The sequence below is a fragment of the Prionailurus bengalensis genome, chromosome B2 (genome assembly GCF_016509475.1).
Source record: "Prionailurus bengalensis isolate Pbe53 chromosome B2, Fcat_Pben_1.1_paternal_pri, whole genome shotgun sequence".
Taxonomy (NCBI): domain Eukaryota; kingdom Metazoa; phylum Chordata; class Mammalia; order Carnivora; family Felidae; genus Prionailurus; species Prionailurus bengalensis.
In genome coordinates, this window is record NC_057349.1 from 115,231,581 (window position 1) to 115,253,295 (window position 21,715).

Consider the following 21,715-nt stretch of genomic DNA (forward strand, 5'->3'; position numbering starts at 1 on the left):
CCAATAGCCTTACTACATGACTCTGCCCCTGTCCTTTTCACTGAAACCCTTTTAATTTGCCCTGTGGAAAGACGTTAACTCCTTAGCATATATTTCAAGACTCTCCATGACTGATTCCACGACCCCATTGTATGTTTTGATATTTGTCTCAACTTGCCCTCTCTTTTCTCATATCAGCTGCACTGGAGCTCTAATATCTTGCTTATTTGCCTTCCTGGAGACTGTTACCACTTCCTCCAATGCTGTTCCCTCTTTCTTTGCCTCATCAGCTCCTATTTGTCATTCAGGTGTTAGTTTAAATGCCATTTCCTCACAGAAGCCTTTGTTGACCCCTGACCTAAATTCACTGAACTCAGTAACCACCTTGTTCACATACTTAGGTTGTGGGTTGTTAGGTTTGCAGCTGTGTGATAGGAGATGTTGGTGGTTTTTAAAAACTAACAAATTTAAAAATGAGAAAATGCTATATTCATTATTTATGAAAACTGAGGAAAACTCAATTATCAATTTCAATTATACATTTGGGGATAGCTAACAAAACACTAATGTGAGGTCTAAAATTTGTTGCGACTTTCATTTTTTGTCATATTAAAAAATGAATTTTTTTAATTTTTTGTCGTATTAAAATATAATCACTACTTGAGTGAAATTCCTTACCTGTACCTTTAATTCAGATGAATTAATCAATTTCTAGTTAAATACTTAACATGCCACAAAATTTAACATGTGGTTCTAAAACACATAAATTTTTTCATATTTATATAAGTGACCAACAATATGTATAGGAACAGAGATAAATAGAATTTGAGATGTCCAAGGGACAACCTTTGATCAAACATTTTTACATACTTTTTTTCTCAAGTGTATTGTATATAGTACCTTATTACAATCTTATTTCATTCTCAAAACAACTCTAAGAGATAGGCAAAAGAGGTATCATTATCCTCTTTGCAAAGACACAGTTTAAATGGTTCACCCAAAGTTACCACCTACCAAAGTTAATGACCCAACGTTAGAATCCAGGACTTTGATTGCAAATACAGAACTCTTTGCTCCATGTGCTATAATCTTGAAAACTCCACGTGCAATACCTTGAAAACTCAAGGTATTAATTCCTTTAGGGTAACAATGCTCTCTCGAGCTTTTCCTATTTTTAAATGCAAATAATCCTATCTAAATTACATATTAAAACGTACTTATGTGTGAATTATTTTGTCACATCATTTCCCTTAAGTCAGAGGGACTTTCAGCTAATAGGATTTATGACCAGTGATGGGTAGTTGAGAAAAAAAAAGAAAAAAAGAAAAAAAGAAAAGGCATCACAAAAATACTAGTAAGGAACACATTTAAGGAACTTTGTATCTTTGCCACTTTGTAGGCCACTTCCGTACAAGAAAGCCTCTTTCAAACAAATTAAACTCTATCCTAAAAAGTAGCTCTTTTCTGACCATGTTTAACTGACAGAGATAGAAATGAATTAGTAGGTTAATATGTCTGCATCTGACAATTACAGCAATTTACATTTGGATAGCACCACACAATTTACAATATATATTTATATACATTATTCAATTTGATCCTTGTACCAACTAAGTGGTTTACTTATTTATAGATGAGAATCTGTAAGCAGGTTCAAAAGACAAGTCAGGACAGTGTCCCATTCTTCAAACTTTAAAGAGCCTCTTTCCCAAACCCCACAATGCTCATATTTATAGAGCATCATTCTGTTTTTTAAATTTTATTTATTTTGAAAGGGGGAGAGAGGGGGAGAGAGAGGGAGAGAGAGAATCCCAAGCAGGCTCTGCGATGTCAGTGTGAAGCCGGATGTGGGGCTCCATGAAGGGGCTTGATCTCACGAACTGTGAGATCATGACCTAAACCGAAACCAAGATTGTCACTAAACGACAGAGCCACCCAGGAGCCCCCATAGAGCATCATTCTTAGTGAATACTTACATTTCATCACAGCTTGAATTTCATAAACAGGCTTGAGAATCAGAGCACCGTAAAAGCCTTTAGGAAATGGATTTGTTAAATCCCACTTATTTGAAAAACCTGTAAGTTTCACAGTTCGTGTTCGGTTCTTGGGTATCTTCCATTCGACAATCTCCTTTAGGGTATAAATATGTTCATCTTCACACTCATAGAATTCTCCTTCTTGTGACAAAGGCAAGGTAAATGAGTGATTTTGATGATTCCTTACCACTCCACAGTTCACCATTATTTCTCCATTGATCTCTTCAACTGAGTTGAGCATGATTTGCTCACCGTGCTTTATAATGAGATTTTCTAGTTTTACATCCTTCTGATGATAGAAGGAAGGATGCCCTAGTCTACTTGATCCAATATGAATGGTCCTCGTAATTTCTTCCATAGTAAGGTATGGAGTTTTATCAGCCACAATCTTAAAAAGACCTAAGAACAGAAGAATTATGCAAATTAAAGAGAGTTCCTACAAGGCAAGTTCTCATAAGAAAATCACAGTGAAATCTCGGGTTCCCGGCAAGATGGCGGATTAGGAGGACGCTGGGCTCACCGCACGTCCTGCTGATCACTTAGATTCCATCTACACCTGCCTAAATAACCCAGAAAAACGCCAGAGGATTAGCAGAACGGAGTCGCCGGAGCCAAACGCAGACGAGAGGCCCACGGAAGAGGGTAGGAAGGGCGGCGAGGCGGTGCGCGCTCCACGGACTGGCGGGAGGGAGCCGGGGCGGAGGGGCGGCTCGCCGGCCAAGCAGAGCCCCCGAGTCGGGCTTGCAAAAGCGGAGGGGCCTGACGGACTGTGTTTCCACATCAAGCGCGACTTAGCGTCTGGGAGGTCATAAGTTAACAGCTCTGCTCGGAAAGCGGGAAGGCTGGAGGACAAAGGGAGGGAGAGCTGCTGAGCCCCCTGACAACAGAGCTCAGTTTGGTGGGGAACAAAGGCACTCGCCAGCGCCATCTCCCCCGCCCATCCCCCAGCCGAAATCCCAAAGGAACCGGTTCCTGCCAGGGAACTTGCTCGCTCCGCTCAAACACCCAACTCTGCGCTTCTGCAGAGCCAAACCTCCGGCAGCAGATCTGACTCCCTCCCGCTGCCACAGGGCCCCTCCTGAAGTGGATCACCTAAGGAGAAGCGAGCTAAGCCTGCCCCTCCTGCCCCCGTGCACCTTGCCTACCCACCCCAGCTAATACGCCAGATCCCCAGCATCACAAGCCTGGCAGGGTGCAAGTAGCCCAGACGAGCCACACCACCCCACAGTGAATCCCGCCCCTAGGAGAGGGGAAGAGAAGGCACACACCAGTCTGACTGTGGCCCCAGCGGTGGGCTGGGGGCAGACATCAGGTCTGCTATACACCACAGCACAGGGGAAGTGCCCTGCAGGTCCTCACCACGCCAGGGACTATCCAAAATGACCAAGTGGAAGAATTCCCCTCAGAAGAATCTCCAGGAAATAACAACAGCTAATGAGCTGATCAAAAAGGATTTAAATAATATAACAGAAAGTGAATTTAGAATAATAGTCATAAAATTAATCGCTGGGCTTGAAAACAGTATACAGGACAGCAGAGAATCTCTTGCTACAGAGATCAAGGGACTAAGGAACAGTCACGAGGAGCTGAAAAACGCTTTAAACGAAATGCATAACAAAATGGAAACCACCACAGCTCGGATTGAAGAGGCAGAGGAGAGAATAGGTGAACTAGAAGATAAAGTTATGGAAAAAGAGGAAGCTGAGAAAAAGAGAGATAAAAAAATCCAGGAGTATGAGGGGAAAGTTAGAGAACTAAGTGATACACTAAAAAGAAATAATATACGCATAATTGGTATCCCAGAGGAGGAAGAGAGAGGAAAGGTGCTGAAGGGGTACTTGAAGAAATCATAGCTGAGAACTTCCCTGAACTGGGGAAGGAAAAAGGCATTGAAATCCAAGAGGCACAGAGAACTCCCTTCAGACGTAACTTGAATCGATCTTCTGCACGACATATCATAGTGAAACTGGCAAAATACAAGGATAAAGAGAAAATTCTGAAAGCAGCAAGGGGTAAACGTGCCCTCACATATAAAGGGAGACCTATTAGACTCGTGACTGATCTCTCTTTTGAAACTTGGCAGGCCAGAAAGAATTGGCACGAGATTTTCAGGGTGCTAGACAGAAAAAATATGCAGCCGAGAATCCTTTATCCAGCAAGTCTGTCATTTAGAATAGAAGGAGAGATAAAGGTCTTCCCAAACAAACAAAAACTGAAGGAATTTGTCACCACTAAACCAGCCCTACAAGAGATCCTAAGGGGGACCCTGTGAGACAAAGTCCCAGAGACATCACTACAAGCATAAAACGTACAGACATCACAATGACTCTAAACCCGTATCTTTCTATAATAACACTGAATGTAAATGGATTAAATGCGCCAACCAAAAGACATAGGGTATCAGAATGGATAAAAAAACAAGACCCATCTATTTGCTGTCTACAAGAGACTCATTTTAGACCTGAGGACACCTTTAGATTGAGAGTGAGGGGATGGAGAACTATTTATCATGCGACTGGAAGCCAAAAGAAAGCTGGAGTAGCCATACTTATATCAGACAAACTAGACTTTAAATTAAAGGCTGTAACAAGAGATGAAGAAGGACATTATATAATAGTTACAAGGTCTATCCATCAGGAAGAGCTAACAATTATCAATGTCTATGCACCGAATACCGGAGCCCCCAAATATATAAAACAATTACTCATAAACATAAGCAACCTTATTGATAAGAATGTGGTAATTGCAGGGGACTTTAACACCCCACTTACAGAAATGGATAGATCATCTAGACACACGGTCAATAAAGAAACAAGGGCCCTGAATGATACACTGGATCAGATGGACTTGACAGATATATTTAGAACTCTGCATCCCAAAGCAACAGAATATACTTTCTTCTCGAGTGCACATGGAACATTCTCCAAGATAGATCATATACTGGGTCACAAAACAGCCCTTCAGAAGTTTACAAGAATTGAAATTATACCATGCTTACTTTCAGACCACAATGCTATGAAGCTTGAAATCAACCACAGAAAAAAGTCTGGAAAACCTCCAAAAGCATGGAGGTTAAAGAACACCCTACTAACGAATGAGTGGGTCAACCAGGCAATTAGAGAAGAAATTTAAAAATATATGGAAACAAACGAAAATGAAAATACAACAATCCAAACGCTTTGGGATGCAGCAAAGGCAGTCCTGAGAGGAAAATACATTGCAATCCAGGCCTATCTCAAGAAACAAGAAAAATCCCAAATACAAAATCTAACAGCACACCTAAAGGAACTAGAAGCAGAACAGCAAAGGCAGCCTAAACCCAGCAGAAGAAGAGAAATAATAAAGATCAGAGCAGAAATAAACAATATAGAATCTAAAAAAACTGTAGAGCAGATCAACGAAACCAAGAGTTGGTTTTTTGAAAAAATAAACAAAATTGACAAACCTCTAGCCAGGCTTCTCAAAAAGAAAAGGGAGATGACCCAAATAGATAAAATCATGAATGAAAGTGGAATTATTACAACCAATCCCTCAGAGATACAAACAATTATCAGGGAATACTATGAAAAATTATATGCCAACAAATTGGACAACCTGGAAGAAATGGACAAATTCCTGAACACCCACACACTTCCAAAACTCAATCAGGAGGAAATAGAAAGCTTGAACAGACCCATAACCAGTGAAGAAATTGAATCAGTTATCAAAAATCTCCCAACAAATAAGAGTCCAGGACCAGATGGCTTCCCAGGGGAGTTCTACCAGACGTTTAAAGCAGAGATAATACCTATCCTTCTCAAGCTATTCCAAGAAATAGAAAGGGAAGGAAAACTTCCAGACTCATTCTATGAAGCCAGTATTACTTTGATTCCTAAACCAGACAGAGACCCAGTAAAAAAAGAGAACTACAGGCCAATATCCCTGATGAATATGGATGCAAAAATTCTCAATAAGATACTAGCAAATCGAATTCAACGGCATATAAAAAGAATTATTCACCATGATCAAGTGGGATTCATTCCTGGGATGCAGGGCTGGTTCAACATTCGCAAATCAATCAACGTGATACATCACATTAACAAAAAAAAGAGAAGAACCATATGATCCTGTCAATCGATGCAGAAAAGGCCTTCAACAAAATCCAGCACCCTTTCTTAATAAAAACCCTTGAGAAAGTCGGGATAGAAGGAACATACTTAAAGATCATAAAAGCCATTTATGAAAAGCCCACAGCTAACATCATCCTCAACGGGGAAAAACTGAGAGCTTTTTCCCTGAGATCAGGAACACGACAAGGATGCCCACTCTCACCGCTGCTGTTTAACATAGTGCTGGAAGTTCTAGCATCAGCAATCAGACAACAAAAGGAAATCAAAGGCATCAAAATTGGCAAAGATGAAGTCAAGCTTTCGCTTTTTGCAGATGACATGATATTATACATGGAAAATCCGATAGACTCCACCAAAAGTCTGCTAGAACTGATACAGGAATTCAGCAAAGTTGCAGGATACAAAATCAATGTACAGAAATCAGTTGCATTCTTATACACTCACAATGAAGCAACAGAAAGACAAATAAAGAAACTGATCCCATTCACAATTGCACCAAGAAGCATAAAATACCTAGGAATAAATCTAACCAAAGATGTAAAGGATCTGTATGCTGAAAACTATAGAAAGCTTATGAAGGAAATTGAAGAAGATTTAAAGAAATGGAAAGACATTCCCTGCTCATGGATTGGAAAAATAAATATTGTCAAAATGTCAATACTACCCAAAGCTATCTACACATTCAATGCAATCCCAATCAAAATTGCACCAGCATTCTTCTCGAAACTAGAACAAGCAATCCTAAAATTCATATGGAACCACAAAAGGCCCCGAATAGCCAAAGGAATTTTGAAGAAGAAGACCAAAGCCGGAGGCATCACAATCCCAGACTTTAGCCTCTACTACAAAGCTGTCATCATCAAGACAGCATGGTATTGGCACCAAAACAGACACATAGACCAATGGAATAGAATAGAAACCCCAGAACTAGACCCACAAACGTATGGCCAACTCATCTTTGACAAAGCAGGAAAGAACATCCAATGGAAAAAAGACAGCCTCTTTAACAAATGGTGCTGATAGAACTGGACAGCAACATGCAGAAGGTTGAAACTAGACCACTTTCTCACACCATTCACAAAAATAAACTCAAAATGGATAAAGGACCTAAATGTGAGACAGAAAACCATCAAAACCTTAGAGGAGAAAGCAGGAAAAGACCTCTCTGACCTCAGCCGTAGCAATCTCTTACTCGACACGTCCCCAAAGGTAAGGGAATTAAAAGCAAAAGTGAATTACTGGGATCTTATGAAGATAAAAAGCTTCTGCACAGCAAAGGAAACAACCAACAAAACTAAAAGGCAACCAACGGAATGGGAAAAGATATTTGCAAATGACATATCGGACAAAGGGCTAGTATCCAAAATCTATAAAGAGCTCACCAAACTCCACACCCGAAAAACAAATAACCCAGTGAAGAAATGGGCAGAAAACATGAATAGACACTTCTCTAAAGAAGACATCCGGATGGCCAACAGGCACATGAAAAGATGTTCAGCGTCGCTCCTTATCAGGGAAATACAAATCAAAACCACACTCAGGTATCACCTCACGCCAGTCAGAGTGGCCAAAATGAACAAATCAGGAGACTATAGATGCTGGAGAGGATGTGGAGAAACGGGAACCCTCTTGCACTGTTGGTGGGAATGCAAATTGGTGCAGCCGCTCTGGAAAGCAGTGTGGAGGTTCCTCAGAAAACTAAAAATAGACCTACCCTATGATCCAGCAATAGCACTGCTAGGAATTTATCCAAGGGATACAGGAGTACTGATGCATAGGGCCACTTGTACCCCAATGTTCATAGCAGCACTCTCAACAATAGCCAAATTATGGAAAGAGCCTAAATGTCCATCCACTGATGAATGGATAAAGAAATTGTGGTTTATATACACAATGGAATACTACGTGGCAATGAGAAAAAATGAAATATGGCCTTTTGTAGGAACGTGGATGGAACTGGAGAGTGTGATGTTAAGTGAAATAAGCCATACAGAGAAAGACAGATACCATATGGTTTCACTCTTATGTGGATCCTGAGAAACCTAACAGGAACCCATGGGGGAGGGGAAGGAAAAAAAAAAAAAAGAGGTTAGAATGGGAGAAAGCCAAAGCATAAGAGACTGTTAAAAACTGAGAACAAACTGAGGGTTGATGGGGGGTGGGAGGGAGGAGAGGGTGGGTGATGGGTATTGAGGAGGGCACCTTTTGGGATGAGCACTGGGTGTTGTATGGAAACCAATTTGTCAATAAATTTCATAAAAAAAAAAAAAAGAAAATCACAGTGAGAGAGTTACAAAACAAGTGCAGTGTCCTTTATTAAAAAGTGATGTATCTGTTTTAATCCTGAATACTCTAGGTAAAATTGTAATGTATTGTCTGTAGATTACTGGATTGTCAGATCCAGGCAACATAAGTAAAAACAAGGGAAAATATCTTGAAATAGAAAAGCCTCTGTTCTTAGAAATGGGAAATAGGAATGAGATATTGACTGGCTGTACACCAACTATGTGTGTGATCTTGAGGAAGGCATTTAATCTCTCAAGATCACACTTTCTGTTTTTAAGTTTTAAATTGGGAGGATTGGATTAGGTTGGTGTTTCCATAAATACATTTCCTGGACATAACAAAATCAAAAGATATTCAGGAGAAAACTGTTTCATGGTCAAATTAACAATTACAAAGTTATATACCTGGAACTAGACAGTGGTGATGGTTATATACCATCGTGAATGTACTTAATGACACTGAATTGTACATTCTAAAATGGTAAATTTTATGTTGTGTATTTTACCACAATAAAAAGTACCTACATACTTCCAATTAAAGACTTCTCAGAAACTTTAGATGCATTGTAACTCACAAGAAGAGACTGTAACATGCAGGATTTTGCAAATTTCTTTTATTATAAAACTCTTGGGGAAAGATCCATAATAAATTATAACATATTATATCATGATATATTGGTGCACCATATAACTCTCCTTGGAAAATGCCTCGTTAGGTAGTTGTTCTGGATTGATACTCTTGGTTATATATCATTCTTCTCATTGTTTCTATAATTTTGCCATTGTTTCACTATTAAAAATTTCTTCCTCTAATACTATTAGGACAGTCACTAATATGATGAAATTTTTACTGTTTAAGGTATAGCTTTTTAAGCTTGCATGTTTAATTCTCCTCTTTGAATTACTTTTATGGGCACATCTGCTTTGTAGCACTTATGGAAATGTATTTACTGAAAAGATTATAAAAAATTCCAGAGAAAGTATGAGCAAAGCAAAAATTAGGTAACTGCTTTCTTAACACGAAACTAACGATAATATGATACACTAGCACAAACTAAGAAGATAGTGAGATTATCTTAGTAGATACTCATTAGACGATTAGACAATCTTACTAGAATTCAATATAGCTTGGAAAAATAGTTTAAGAGTTTACTCTATAAATATGTTCTAATTAAATTCATCTATATATCAAATCATTATTAACCAGACTATAATGTCTCATGTCTATTCTGGGTTATTACACAAAGATTTATGATCAGTTATTTTTGTAGCTGATCTTTGCTCAAACAAAAACAGGATTTGGGTTATTTTTAGAAATAAACTTCCAAACAAGTGTGTGTGATGCATCCTGGCAGTAAGTAAGGTAGCATGTGCAATCTGTCCTGCAAAGCTTCAGAAATTGACTAGGGTTCATTCACTGTATGTTGTGCTTGGAGACAGTAAGGCAAAGAAACATTTACTTTGAAGGAACTTCTTATTTTATTATATCTTGTATCACAGAAAATCCAATAAAAATATTCTTGAATTCTGCACAATAAATGAATTTTCATGTATGCATGTGTGTGCACGTGCACACATATGTTTAATCTCACTTGTCTATACGTGAAGATTTCTGAGTCTACAATCATTATCACGGTATAGAAAATTCAGCTATTTTTGTGAAATGTTAAAAAAATAGCTACGAGAATCTCATAAATGGTAGAGACACATAGTTTTATTTCTATCCTAGATATATTGATGACATAAGTCACAGAAGAATTAATTCAGCATCTTCTTTCTTGGGGAATTGGGTTCACCTAAGGTAATAACAGACCTAAAATGTTATGAAGTAGAAAAAGCCTGGAACCCTAAGGGCCACCATTATTTCAAGTTAATCACATACTTCAGAGCTGTCTTGTTGAATGTCTCTACTGCAAGAAAAATCTATCTATGAATCTCTGTGCGTTTCCCTTACATGATGATTAAGTACACAGTTTAGCATACTAAGTGGTAGATACAGGAAAATAACTTCGATTAATTTATTTCTTCATCTACTATTGTAGCCAATCCAAAGAGTCCTTCCTTATAAATAGCACTTAATACCATATATATATATATGTATTTCACAGTAAACTGAAGCACCATAAGCTTTAAATTTCAACAATTTTCTTACATCTTATTCACAAAGAGTACAAAAGTTTTACACTGCACAAAATATAATTTGCTTCCTAGAAAACAAAAACAAAAACTAAAAACCCCCACCACAACAACAAAAAAAACCCACACATTTCAGAAGCTGAAAGATCATTAGGGTAATTATAAAATAAGCCAGTGTGTAACCTTCATAAAGTAAGCTAGGAAGCAGAAAGACAATATATTTCAATTTCCAAATTTGATTGTCATCTATTAAAATGTATATTATTATTTTTAAATTAAGAAAAATTATCCATAAAGAGCATGCACTTGAGAAACAAAAATTATAAGTACAATTAATTGATCTATTGAAAGTCAGCTTTAAGTGAATTTAGTCTTTTTTTTTTAATGTTTTTATTTATTTTTAAGAGAGAGAGAGACAAAGCATGAGCAGGGGAAGGGCAGAGAGAGAGACAAAGAATCTGAAGCAGGCTCCAGGCTCTGAGCTGTCAGCACAGAGCCCAACGCTGGGCTGGAACTCACAGACTGCGAGATCATGACCTGAGCTGAAGTCGCTCAACCGACTCAGCCACCCAGGCACCCCAAGTGAATTTAGTCCTTAAGATCTTTTCTCTGAGTCTTAAGTTCTTGGAGAGTTTATAATTTTAACCAGTTCTTAATGATCCACAAGTATTATTAATAGTAACAGTAATAACTGAAATTTGTTTAGAAATTACAAGTTTGAATGATTTAAAAAAAATTTTTTTAACATTTATTCATCTTTGAGAGAGAGAGACAGAGCATGAGCGGGGAAGTGGCAGAGAAATGGGGACACAGAATCTGAAGCAGGCTCCAGGCTCCTAGGTGCCAGCACAGAGCCCCACACGGGCCTTGAACTCACGAACTGTGAGATCATGACCTGAGCCAAAGTCGGATGCTCAATTGACTGAGCAACCCAGGTGCCCCTTGAATGATTTTTTTTAAGGAATCATTTATCCTGACAAAAATACTTTAAGGACAATAAAACAAACGTTATTATTGAAGGATATAAAAATAGTCATGATTTTCATAGTCATGGCTCTAGAATCTCAAATCAGACCTTTGACATCCAAGTCTTATGCTTTTGCCACCACACAAGGCTGCCTCCCTGTCTTGCATATAACGTACAAGGACATTGCTCAGAAAAACACGTTTATTCAAGTTGGCAAACTATTTATATGGGTCTTGTGAGCCAGTCTTCCCTTTCTAGACCCTTCAGCGTAAGAAGAGCAAGAATAGCTTCCTGGTTCACTGTGTACAATTTATGCTTATCAGATGTTTTTCTACTTTTTTTTATCATCAATAAATGTGTGTAATTTTAAAAATTAAAATTTCCAACTATATATAACAATATTTTTTAATATACACGAAATCATTATAAAGATTTCACAATCTTTTTCATAGACTAATCTCTAGCTTGCTTTCCAAGTTCGAACCAAATGTATTCCCTCCATCCCTGAGATAAGGAATCTTACAGTGAACTTTGCCTACTAATTCTCTGAAAGTAATGGCCCAACATAGTGTAAATAATCAGATAGTCTGTTCTTCTGTAAAAGCTTGGATGTATTCTAGTCGTTAATTGCCACATCCCCAATTCCACATCCTATGGTTCCCTCTTCCCTGTATTATCTAAGAGATTAAAAATTAACATTTGGTAACCATTGTAAAAATTTTTGCCCACTCAAACACACTATTTATTTTGTTAAGGTCAAGCAGGATGATCTGTTGAGAGGTTAGTGGGAAGTGTCCAGCATGAAATATATACACATTTTCCACAGTGGACTACAGGACAAAAGCCACAGGCAATACCCCTGACTGAAATTTCGCTCTATAGAGCTAAGCTATGACAAAGGGGGGGAAGAATCAGCCACCATCTAAGAATGCCAAGGGCAAAATATTAGCACCAGATTGTTGTTGTATGTGGTAATATAGCTATGTTATGCACAAAGTTATGGACATTGACTCACTGGAATCTTTGGTTCCCCACTAACCAGTCATTTAACAGGTAAACAGGGGAATGCACAGGATAGTAGTGATTACATGTGCTTTGCTGAAAGGATAAAGGGCACTATATGTTGCTATATATAAAAGAAAGTCCTCAAAAGACCTCAAAAGACTAGATACAGACACATACATTCTATTATTCATATTTTACATATTTACCATGGAAATGATCACAATACTGTATTTGAGGGGAAAGAAACTTAACCAGAGATGTGAAAGACCTATACTGTGAAACTATAAAAGAGCAATGAAAAAAATTTCAAGACATCACAAAGAAATAGAAAGACATTCCATGCTCATAATTTGGAAGAACAAATATGTTGTTAAAATGTGTATACTACCCAAAGCAATCTACAGATTTAATGCAATCTCTATTAAAATACCCAACATCATTTTTCTCAGAACCAAAACAAACAATCCTGAAATTTCTATGGAACCACAAAAGACCTCAAATAGCCAAAGCAATCTTTAAAAAGAAAAGCAAAACTGGAGGTATCACAATTTCAGACTTCATTTTATATTATAAAGAAGTAGTAGTTAAAACAGTGTGGCATAAAAATAGACACATAGATCAATGGAACAGAATAGAAAACCCAGAAATAAACCCACAATTATATGATCAATTAATCTTCAACAAGGGAGGAATGAATGTTCAATGGGAAAAAGACAGTCTCTTCAACAAATGGTGTTGGGAGAACTGGACAGCTACATGCAAAAAGAATGAAATAAGGCCACTTTCTTTCACCATACACAATGATAAACTCTAAATGGATTAAAGACCTAAAAGTGAGACCTGAAACAATAAAAACCTTTCATGAGAACATAGGCAGTAATGTCTCTGACATTGGCCATACTAAGATTTTTCTACATATGTCCCCTGAGGCAAGAGAAGTAAAAGTAAAAATAAACTACTGGGACTACATCAAAATAAAAAGTTTCTGCATAGAGAAGGAAACAATTGACAAAACTAAAAGGCAACCTATGGAATAGGAGAAGATGTTTGCAAATGACATTTCTTATAAAGGGTTAGAATCTAAAATATATAAAGAACTTATACAACTGAACACCCCCAAACCAAATAATCAATTAAAACTGGGCAGAAAACATGAACAGACATTTCTCCAAAGAAGACATACAAATGCCTAACACACATGTAAAGATGCTCAACATTGCTCATCATCAGGGAAATACAAGTCAAAACTACAATGAGATATCACTTCCCTCCTGTCAGAATGGCTAATATCAAAACACAAGAAACAGAAGTGCTGGGAGGAAATGGAGAAAGGGGAACTCTCTTGTATTGTTGGTGGAAATGCAAACTGGTGCAGCCACTGTGGAAGACAGTATGGAGGTTCCTCAAAAAGTTAAAAATAGAACTACCATATGATCCAGGAATTGCACTACTGGATACTTACCCCCAAAATATAAAAATACTAATTCAAAGGGATACATGAACCCCACTGTTTACAACAGCCAAATTATGGAAGCAGCCCAAGTGTCCAAAAATAAATGAATGGATAAAGAAGGTGTGGTGTGTGTGTGTGTGTGTGTGTGTGTGTGTGTATTATTCAGCCACGAAAAAGAGTGAAATCTTGTCATTTGCAACAAGAATAGAGCTAGAGAGTATAAGGCTAAATCAAATAAGCCAGTCAGAGAAAGACAAATATCATTATGATTTCATTCATATGTGGAATTTAAGAAAGAAAACAAACAGACAAAAGAAAAATAGAGAGAAAGAGAAAAACCACAAAACAGACTCTTATCTATGGAGAACAAATTGATGGTTACCAGAGGGGAGGTGAGTGGCGGATGGGGGAAATATGTGCTGGGGATTAAGAGTACACTTATCATGAAGAAAAAAAAGTAAACAAAATAATGAAAAAACAAACAACCACCCCAAAATAAGATTATTGAAATATGCAGCTTAGAATGTGCTAGAAATGTACACGTATATTTAATTTGCACAATTGCAATATGAGGTAGCTACAAATAAAACACCAACACTTCACAGATAAAAAAGGACATGAAAGTTTGAAAAAGATACCATAAGTCCTCTATCATCACATAGCTCACATGATACACAGTAGGTTTTTGTGTCTTCAAAGGTCAAGGGCTTAATCACAGAGTTACACATTTCAATCTTTCATTATTATTGTAAATGATAAATTGTTTGTCCAGCCTTTTGTTAGCTAACAGGGAAGGTTTCAAAGGTGGATGTCCACCCTCCTTCTGGGTACAGAAAATCTTAGCACTTTTAAAATCAAGCAACATAAGAAAGTGAACTTCACTGATATTTAAGATGTTGATTGGCACTAGTCTCATCTGTCCATGTTTCAGATGGCCAGGTGCTTGTAGGTGTAGATGAGGCCTCTGGGGGAGGCCCAGGGATTATGCAAAGCGAAGGGATTGACAGTGCTGCCCACACAAGTTCACGTACTCCCAGGGTGCTGCAGGTCACCCAGCCATATATAAGTGGGTGTTCAGAATATATTATTGTAGTTTCTAAAGAAAGTAATCCTCACAAAACGGGTAAATGCCTTCAAACATTTCCTGAAAAGAAACTATGTATTGAAAACAAACTAATACAAACACAGGTGAACAACGAAGAAATGATGGATTTGACATTTCTACTTTCACTTAAACTTTTTCTGCAGCCATGTTATGAGCTAAAACAATGATAGACTAGTCTAATGAAATATGAAAAGTAGCTGAAACTCCTTTAACATCTCAAAGTTACTAAAATGTGGACTCATATCCACTATCATTACAAAGAAATTTGCCTTTGAAATACAGGTAAGGATATGTCAAATACACACACACAATTTTGAATAAATAGGTATTTAAGATGTATGTTCAAAACTTTCTAATAAACTGAGCTATGTGAAGAAGATCTGGAGAGGAAGCAGACTGCTGTATATTTTGATTATGGGTCTTATCTCTGTGCCAATAATGCAAAGTGTGTCTCATTTATTTTTGTGGGTATGTGCTTCCACCTCTTTAAGAATTTTAACAAAAAAAAAAAAAGAATTTTAACTGCACTCTGTTCTGCGGTCAAATTCCTAAGCATCCTTGTTATTTTATACTTTCCTGAGTAGATTTCCCTTTTTACATGCTTCCTGTGGCTTTTCTATCATTTTGTTATATTTCCAAGATAATTTTTAGGTCAGCATATCCTACAAAAACTATCTTTCTCAAGACTATCCCAAATCCAGTATTTCCACAAGAAATTCTAGCTCAGGTACCTCTATTCAGCTTCAGAATGAAATGGGTGCATAAAATACATTATCAAAGCAAAAACTCAAAATCCTTGAGCAAAGGATTGAAATTAATAATAATAATAACAATGTCCAAACTGTGAGAAAATTGTCCAGATTACTCAGAGCCAATTATAGGATTAGTAAACATCAGCAACTAATGAGTGACCCCAAAAGTCTTTATAGAAGAAGACAGAAGAACCTTGCTAGAAGGGCAGAAACAAGAAATGTGAAGGAAAGTCAAAGTTTAAGGTAACAAAATTTTGCATAGTAATTTACTGAGTATTTGAGAGAGGGGGAGCCATATCAAAGACAGTGACCATGTTTGTTAAATGTTAAATGAGATTAACTGAGACTGTAGAATTCCTGTGTTTGAATATCTTTACATTTACAATGGGATCAAAATTATCTGTAACTGCTACTAGCAGTTTTTAACAATTCTTTTACCTGGAGATAAAAAGAATAAATCATAAAATCTTCTGATTTATGGAGCACCTGGGTGACTCAGTCCGTTGAGCTCAGGAGATGATCTCACAGTTCATAAGTTTAAGCCCCACATAGAGCTCTATGCTGACAGCTCAGAGCCTAGAGCCTGCTTAGGATTCCTGTCTCCTTTTCTCTTTGCACCTCCCCCTCCCCCGCCTTGCTTGTGCTCTCTCTCTCTCTCTGAAAAATAATTAACATTTAAAAAAATGTTTAAAACCCCCCCAAAAAACTTTAGATTTTTATCTAAAAATTTATCTAGATGTTTGTCTCTTTGATTCAAATTTTGCATTAAAAAAAAAAAAAACCAAAAGCAAACAAGCAAAAAACTTACTTTCCCAGGAACACTTAAACTCCTTGAAAGAGTGACTATGTAATATTTAATACATTTTGGGTGTTTAACAGATAAATTACATTAATGTTAGGTCTTGAAATCAAATGATGTAACTCGACATCTATGCCAAAACTCTGTTATCATCTTAGCTTAACAATGTGTCATACATACTTGTTCATGCTAAAGTTTTCTCTCTCCCAAGCAGTGAGGAAGAGCAACAAAGAAGAGAGAGAATATGAGAACTTCTCACAAACCTTGGCAAGAGCACAGCTCCCTGGACCCTTTAGTTCTTCAGAGCATGCCCCTTGCGTTATAGGAACATACACAGAGGCATCAGGACTGGAAAGAACCCCCCTAGACCTCAGGCACCCCCAAATCTCTCACTAGCCTTTTTAGGAGGTTCTTCAAAAATACTACACATTTATTATTCCTGGCCTTGGGTGATGATTTTAGGCAACAGAATTTTCAGGGTCAGCAATACACAACTATCCCAATAGTAAAGTGGAGTGGTTTAAAAAATATTAATTGTTAATTTCAACAGCCTGGGTTGAATTCTGGCTTCAGGCCTCTCATCCCTGTGTAAACCTGAGAACTTACACTCTCAGGACTACAGTTAATTTCCTTTTCTATATAACAGAGAAAAATTATATCATCTATCACATGCTTAGAGATTCCTTCACACATAGCAAGGCCCCAAAAGGCAAAATAATGATGATGATGACAATAATAATAATAATAATAATAGTTATTCTTCCTACTCATTTTCTTTAACTTTGGAATTCTAAACCTTTGTGGAATGATTATAAGGTCAGAGAGATTAGTCTTTACATGGTCCAAGAGGACAAGATAAATATTCCAGTCTGTATCACATTAGATGGGACAAAATATATGGAATCTACAATGTAGCATCTGAAAGAGACTGAGCAAAAAATCCCAGCTACAATCATGTCTACAGATTTGGCCAGGGTGTTAGAATATGGAAATGAGCCTTAGGTGACCTCTTGAGGTGGACTGCCTTTGGGGAAATATTTCCAGGCTGCTTTGAGGAGTCCGTCTGACCCCATGCTTTGATAAATTGCTTAGAATTTAACTACCATAATTTTAAGCCCATAATGAGCAGATTACAGGGAGATGTAAGCAAATTTTAAATGCAAATATTGTGCTGCTTGTAGTTATTCACGAGGTATACATTATACACAGTTGCTGAAGTTCCCTTGAACAAAAGGAACAGCAAAATGCCAATACATTTTTGAAAATGTGTTTTATTCATGGCCCTGAAAGGTGGTTGAAGCCAACTGACTGAGGAGTATACCCTCCCTCTATTTTAATGATCTTAATTTTGCTAATGGACTGTTAGTGGAAGGAGTTGGGGAGCCATGTGGTGCTGATTGCGTTTTTCAGTATTGCTGTTGCCTGCAAATTAAATGTACCTAAGTAGCCACCTGTTTATGCTTACGATTATGTAAAGCCCCATATGTTTCCCTCTCGACACATGGGAGGTAAATATTGAAAAAATTATTCTGGTGTGAAGGGTGAAAACAGCAGCAATCCTTCTATAACTGTCAACATATGCTGTAGTATTTCCTTTAATGTTGTGCTTTGTCTGACATATTTGCTGATTTTTACCATGCAGTGTTCGAAAATATCTGTTACCCATGGTTATACAAAACAATTAAAAATCAGTTTACATTAAATTCAAATTAGGAAGAGACATAATTTCCTGATGCAACCATAAGTTTTAAATGGATTTCAGAGCTCATGATTTAAATAGATTTTGATTTGCACGATAAAGAAAACTGAACTTTTTTTCCCTAAACTCGCCAGCATATAAAAAGGAACATTTTCTTCCTAGGCACATCCTCTTGATTCCATATTACTAAGCAACAAAAAACTAACCTGAATAATAGGAATTTGAAAATGGGCAATGGATCTTCAACTGGCTAGTCCACCACGAGGCCCACTGGATTGGCTCTGGAAAGCAGCTTCTCGGATCCCATACAGAAGATCAGACCTGATACCTAGTCAGCAAGAGTTCTGAGAAGTTCCCAGATGAGTTTCTTTAGAGTATTGGGAGATCTGGTGCAGGAAATGCCTGTGGAGCTGCCTCAGGCTATTCAGAGATTGGCCCAGACTGTAGCTTGCTGGAAAGACCAGAGAGACTGGACTTGCTCTTGTTGATCGTTTTAGACACTGAAGATAAATGAATTAGAGTTTTATACGGTTTTTATGTGATCAAGAGGAATTTAAATATCAACTGTCTGGCAGGCTGGACATGAAAGTCCCTGGCTTCTCTTTCTTTTGCAAAGAGACACAGAATATGATAGAAAAAGATGAAAACTTACAATACCGTCAAAAACTAAGAATAATAGATTAACTGCCCCCAAAGCCAGGGAGTTACTTTCATACTAAGGAAAACAGAACTGAAATGAGAACCCCACACTGGGTCTCATGCCACAGAGGAGCCCCTCTAAATTTTCTAAGATAACAAGATTAATAACAAAAAGAATTAAAATCATTGAGTAGTTTCTATAGACCAATGTTTGTAGTATGCACTTAATGATCATTTCATTTTTTTCTTCTTGGAAGAATTTTATGACATAAAGAGTATTCATATTTCCTAACTTTATAAATAAGGAAATTAGTAAACTGATGAACTAAAACACATCAAGGAGATCATCCAGTCTTAAAATTTTGGTATTTTTTAAATCTTGACGCACATATCAATAGATAGAGATAGAAATGCTTTAACAACATTGAAACTATATCATATACATTCATTTGGTTTCCACTTGCTTCGTTAAACATTGAACCATGATTAAACCTCACATTTTAAAATATTTTTCACAAGTAAGATTTCTAATGGCTGTAATAGTGTGTTATAAGGAATGTATACTTGTCTTTTTCTGCACTATTGGGCATTTAAATTGATTCCATTATGTTGCTATTACAAATAATTCTAAGATGATTATTCCCTTGGAGTTTACTCTAATAAGTGCAATCACTGAGTCAAGGGCTCTTTTCCAGGCAGACAACTAGTTCCAGGAGACTGGGACCAAGTGTCTCTGCCATCAATCACTATTTCTATACATGTACAAAAGAAACATTTGCCAATTGAGTGGCAGATGGCTCTTTAAACAGAGTATCAAATTTATGTTGAGGAAGGTTATAACATTCTATACACCCTTCAGTTGGGTTTGAGAGTAACCATTTGATAATATCTTTCTCAATTTTATTATCTTAATTATAAAACTTAGTAAATATGTGGAAATGTTGTTGTTATTGTTTTAATTTACATTGTGTCCAAACTAATTTGTATGGGTGGTTCCCAGTAGTGTCTACTAATTGGTTTTTTGTTTACATTTTAGTGATATCTAGTTTTTTTGCAATTGTGGCAGTTTGTTATTAACTGTTTTTTTTTACCCTTTTCTGACATGCAGAAATTCCATTTTATGTAATAAAATACATTGTTTCTTTATGGTTTTCATTATATTTATAATCTGAAACTTGTATCAAATAAAATAGTTTTACTTAAAATGTAACTTTTTCATCTACTTCAAATTTCCTTTGCTATGTGGTATTAAGGTGATGATCCAATTTCATTTGTTGTTTCCTAGATTGATAACCATACTACAATAATTTGCTAAATAACTTTCCTTAACCCCAGGCAGGTAGTACCAACTTCATCAAATAGAAAGTAATACTCTATATGAAGGTCTATTTTAGAGCTATAAATGAATATTAAATTCAGAGTCACTAGAGTCAAATTCAAAGCATTGCTTTGATGCTTCTATAATTAGTATCACTGTTATTAATGCATTAATTCAGCTTTTTATTTTCTATAAATAACATTCAGCAAAATTTACTATAACTTTGTAATAGGCTTTAGTATTAGCAGGACAAATATTCCCTTATTGGTTTCTTTTTAATATTTTCTTGAATATTTTCACATGCTTATTCTCCCACATGAACCTTAGAATTACTTTCTTATTATGAAATAATAATTATGATTACAATATGGGAATTATGTTTACCATTGTGTTAATCTCACAAATTAATTCATGTGTAATTGATACATACATATACATATATGCACAATATTCAGTTTTCTGATTCAAGCACTTAAAATGTTTTTTGTTTTTATTTTTTTCTTTTTTGTTTTTAATGAATAAGTAAGCTTTTACAATATTGTAAGTACATAAGTAAATAATAAGTTCAAGCCTTATAATATTTCTTATACTAGGTTGTAAAGATATTAAGTCTAGTTGTTCTATGCTTTTACCTTGCTGTTTTAAATAGATTATCCTTACATATTCTAAAGGATTATAATTGAGAAGTTATGACTGTGTTTATATATTCTTCTATATATAAATATATATTTATGTACATATTTTATATGTATTTGCTTTCTATACATTTTTTATCTTGTTATCCTGGTAAACTCACTTGCACATTTTTTTTTTTTTTACTTATTTAAAGTTTATTTATTTTGAGAAAGACAGAGACAGCATAGCATGAGCAGGGGAGGGGTAGAGAGAGAGAGAATCCCAAGGAGGCTCCGCACTGTCAGCAAAGAGTCTTATGCGGGTCTCGAATTCATGAAACCATGAGAACATGAGCTGAACCATAAACCAAGAGTCAGACACTTAACTTACTGAGCCACCCAGGGTCCCTGTCCACTTGCACTTCTGGCAGTGTAACTTTCTACCACCCTGTGTCAGGCCCTCCATTTTCTAGGATTTTAAAGGTTTTTAAAACTCATGTTGCTAAAAAAGAAACAAAAACGAAACAAAACAAAACCTGAGACAGGGTCACTAAAAGCTACTGAATTGTATACTTTAAACAGCTGAATTTTATGCTACATAAATTATAACTCAATAAAGTCATTATTTTTTAAAAATCGGAGGGGGAAAGGATAAACAGTTAAGTCGTAGATTCAAAAAAGCAGTTAAATTGGTCCTTTCATTAGTTCCTGGTAGAAAGTACACTGGCAGATTGTTTATCAAATATGATTTTGCAATACACATCAAAATCTTTAAAAATGGGATGCATAGGTGACTCAGTCTTCTATGTGTCTTACTCT

The 21,715-nt window shown here is 36.6% G+C and overlaps 1 protein-coding gene across 1 annotated transcript in view; it reads right to left on the reverse strand.

Moving 5' to 3' along the window:
* THEMIS (thymocyte selection associated) overlaps positions 1 to 21,715 on the reverse strand; it is a 197,931-nt gene that overhangs the window by 112,173 nt on the left and 64,043 nt on the right. Inside the window, exon 3 of the mRNA XM_043592288.1 lies at positions 1,956 to 2,414. Within this exon, the coding sequence (XP_043448223.1) occupies positions 1,956 to 2,414 (459 nt within the window). The remainder of the gene's footprint in view (positions 1 to 1,955; positions 2,415 to 21,715) is intronic.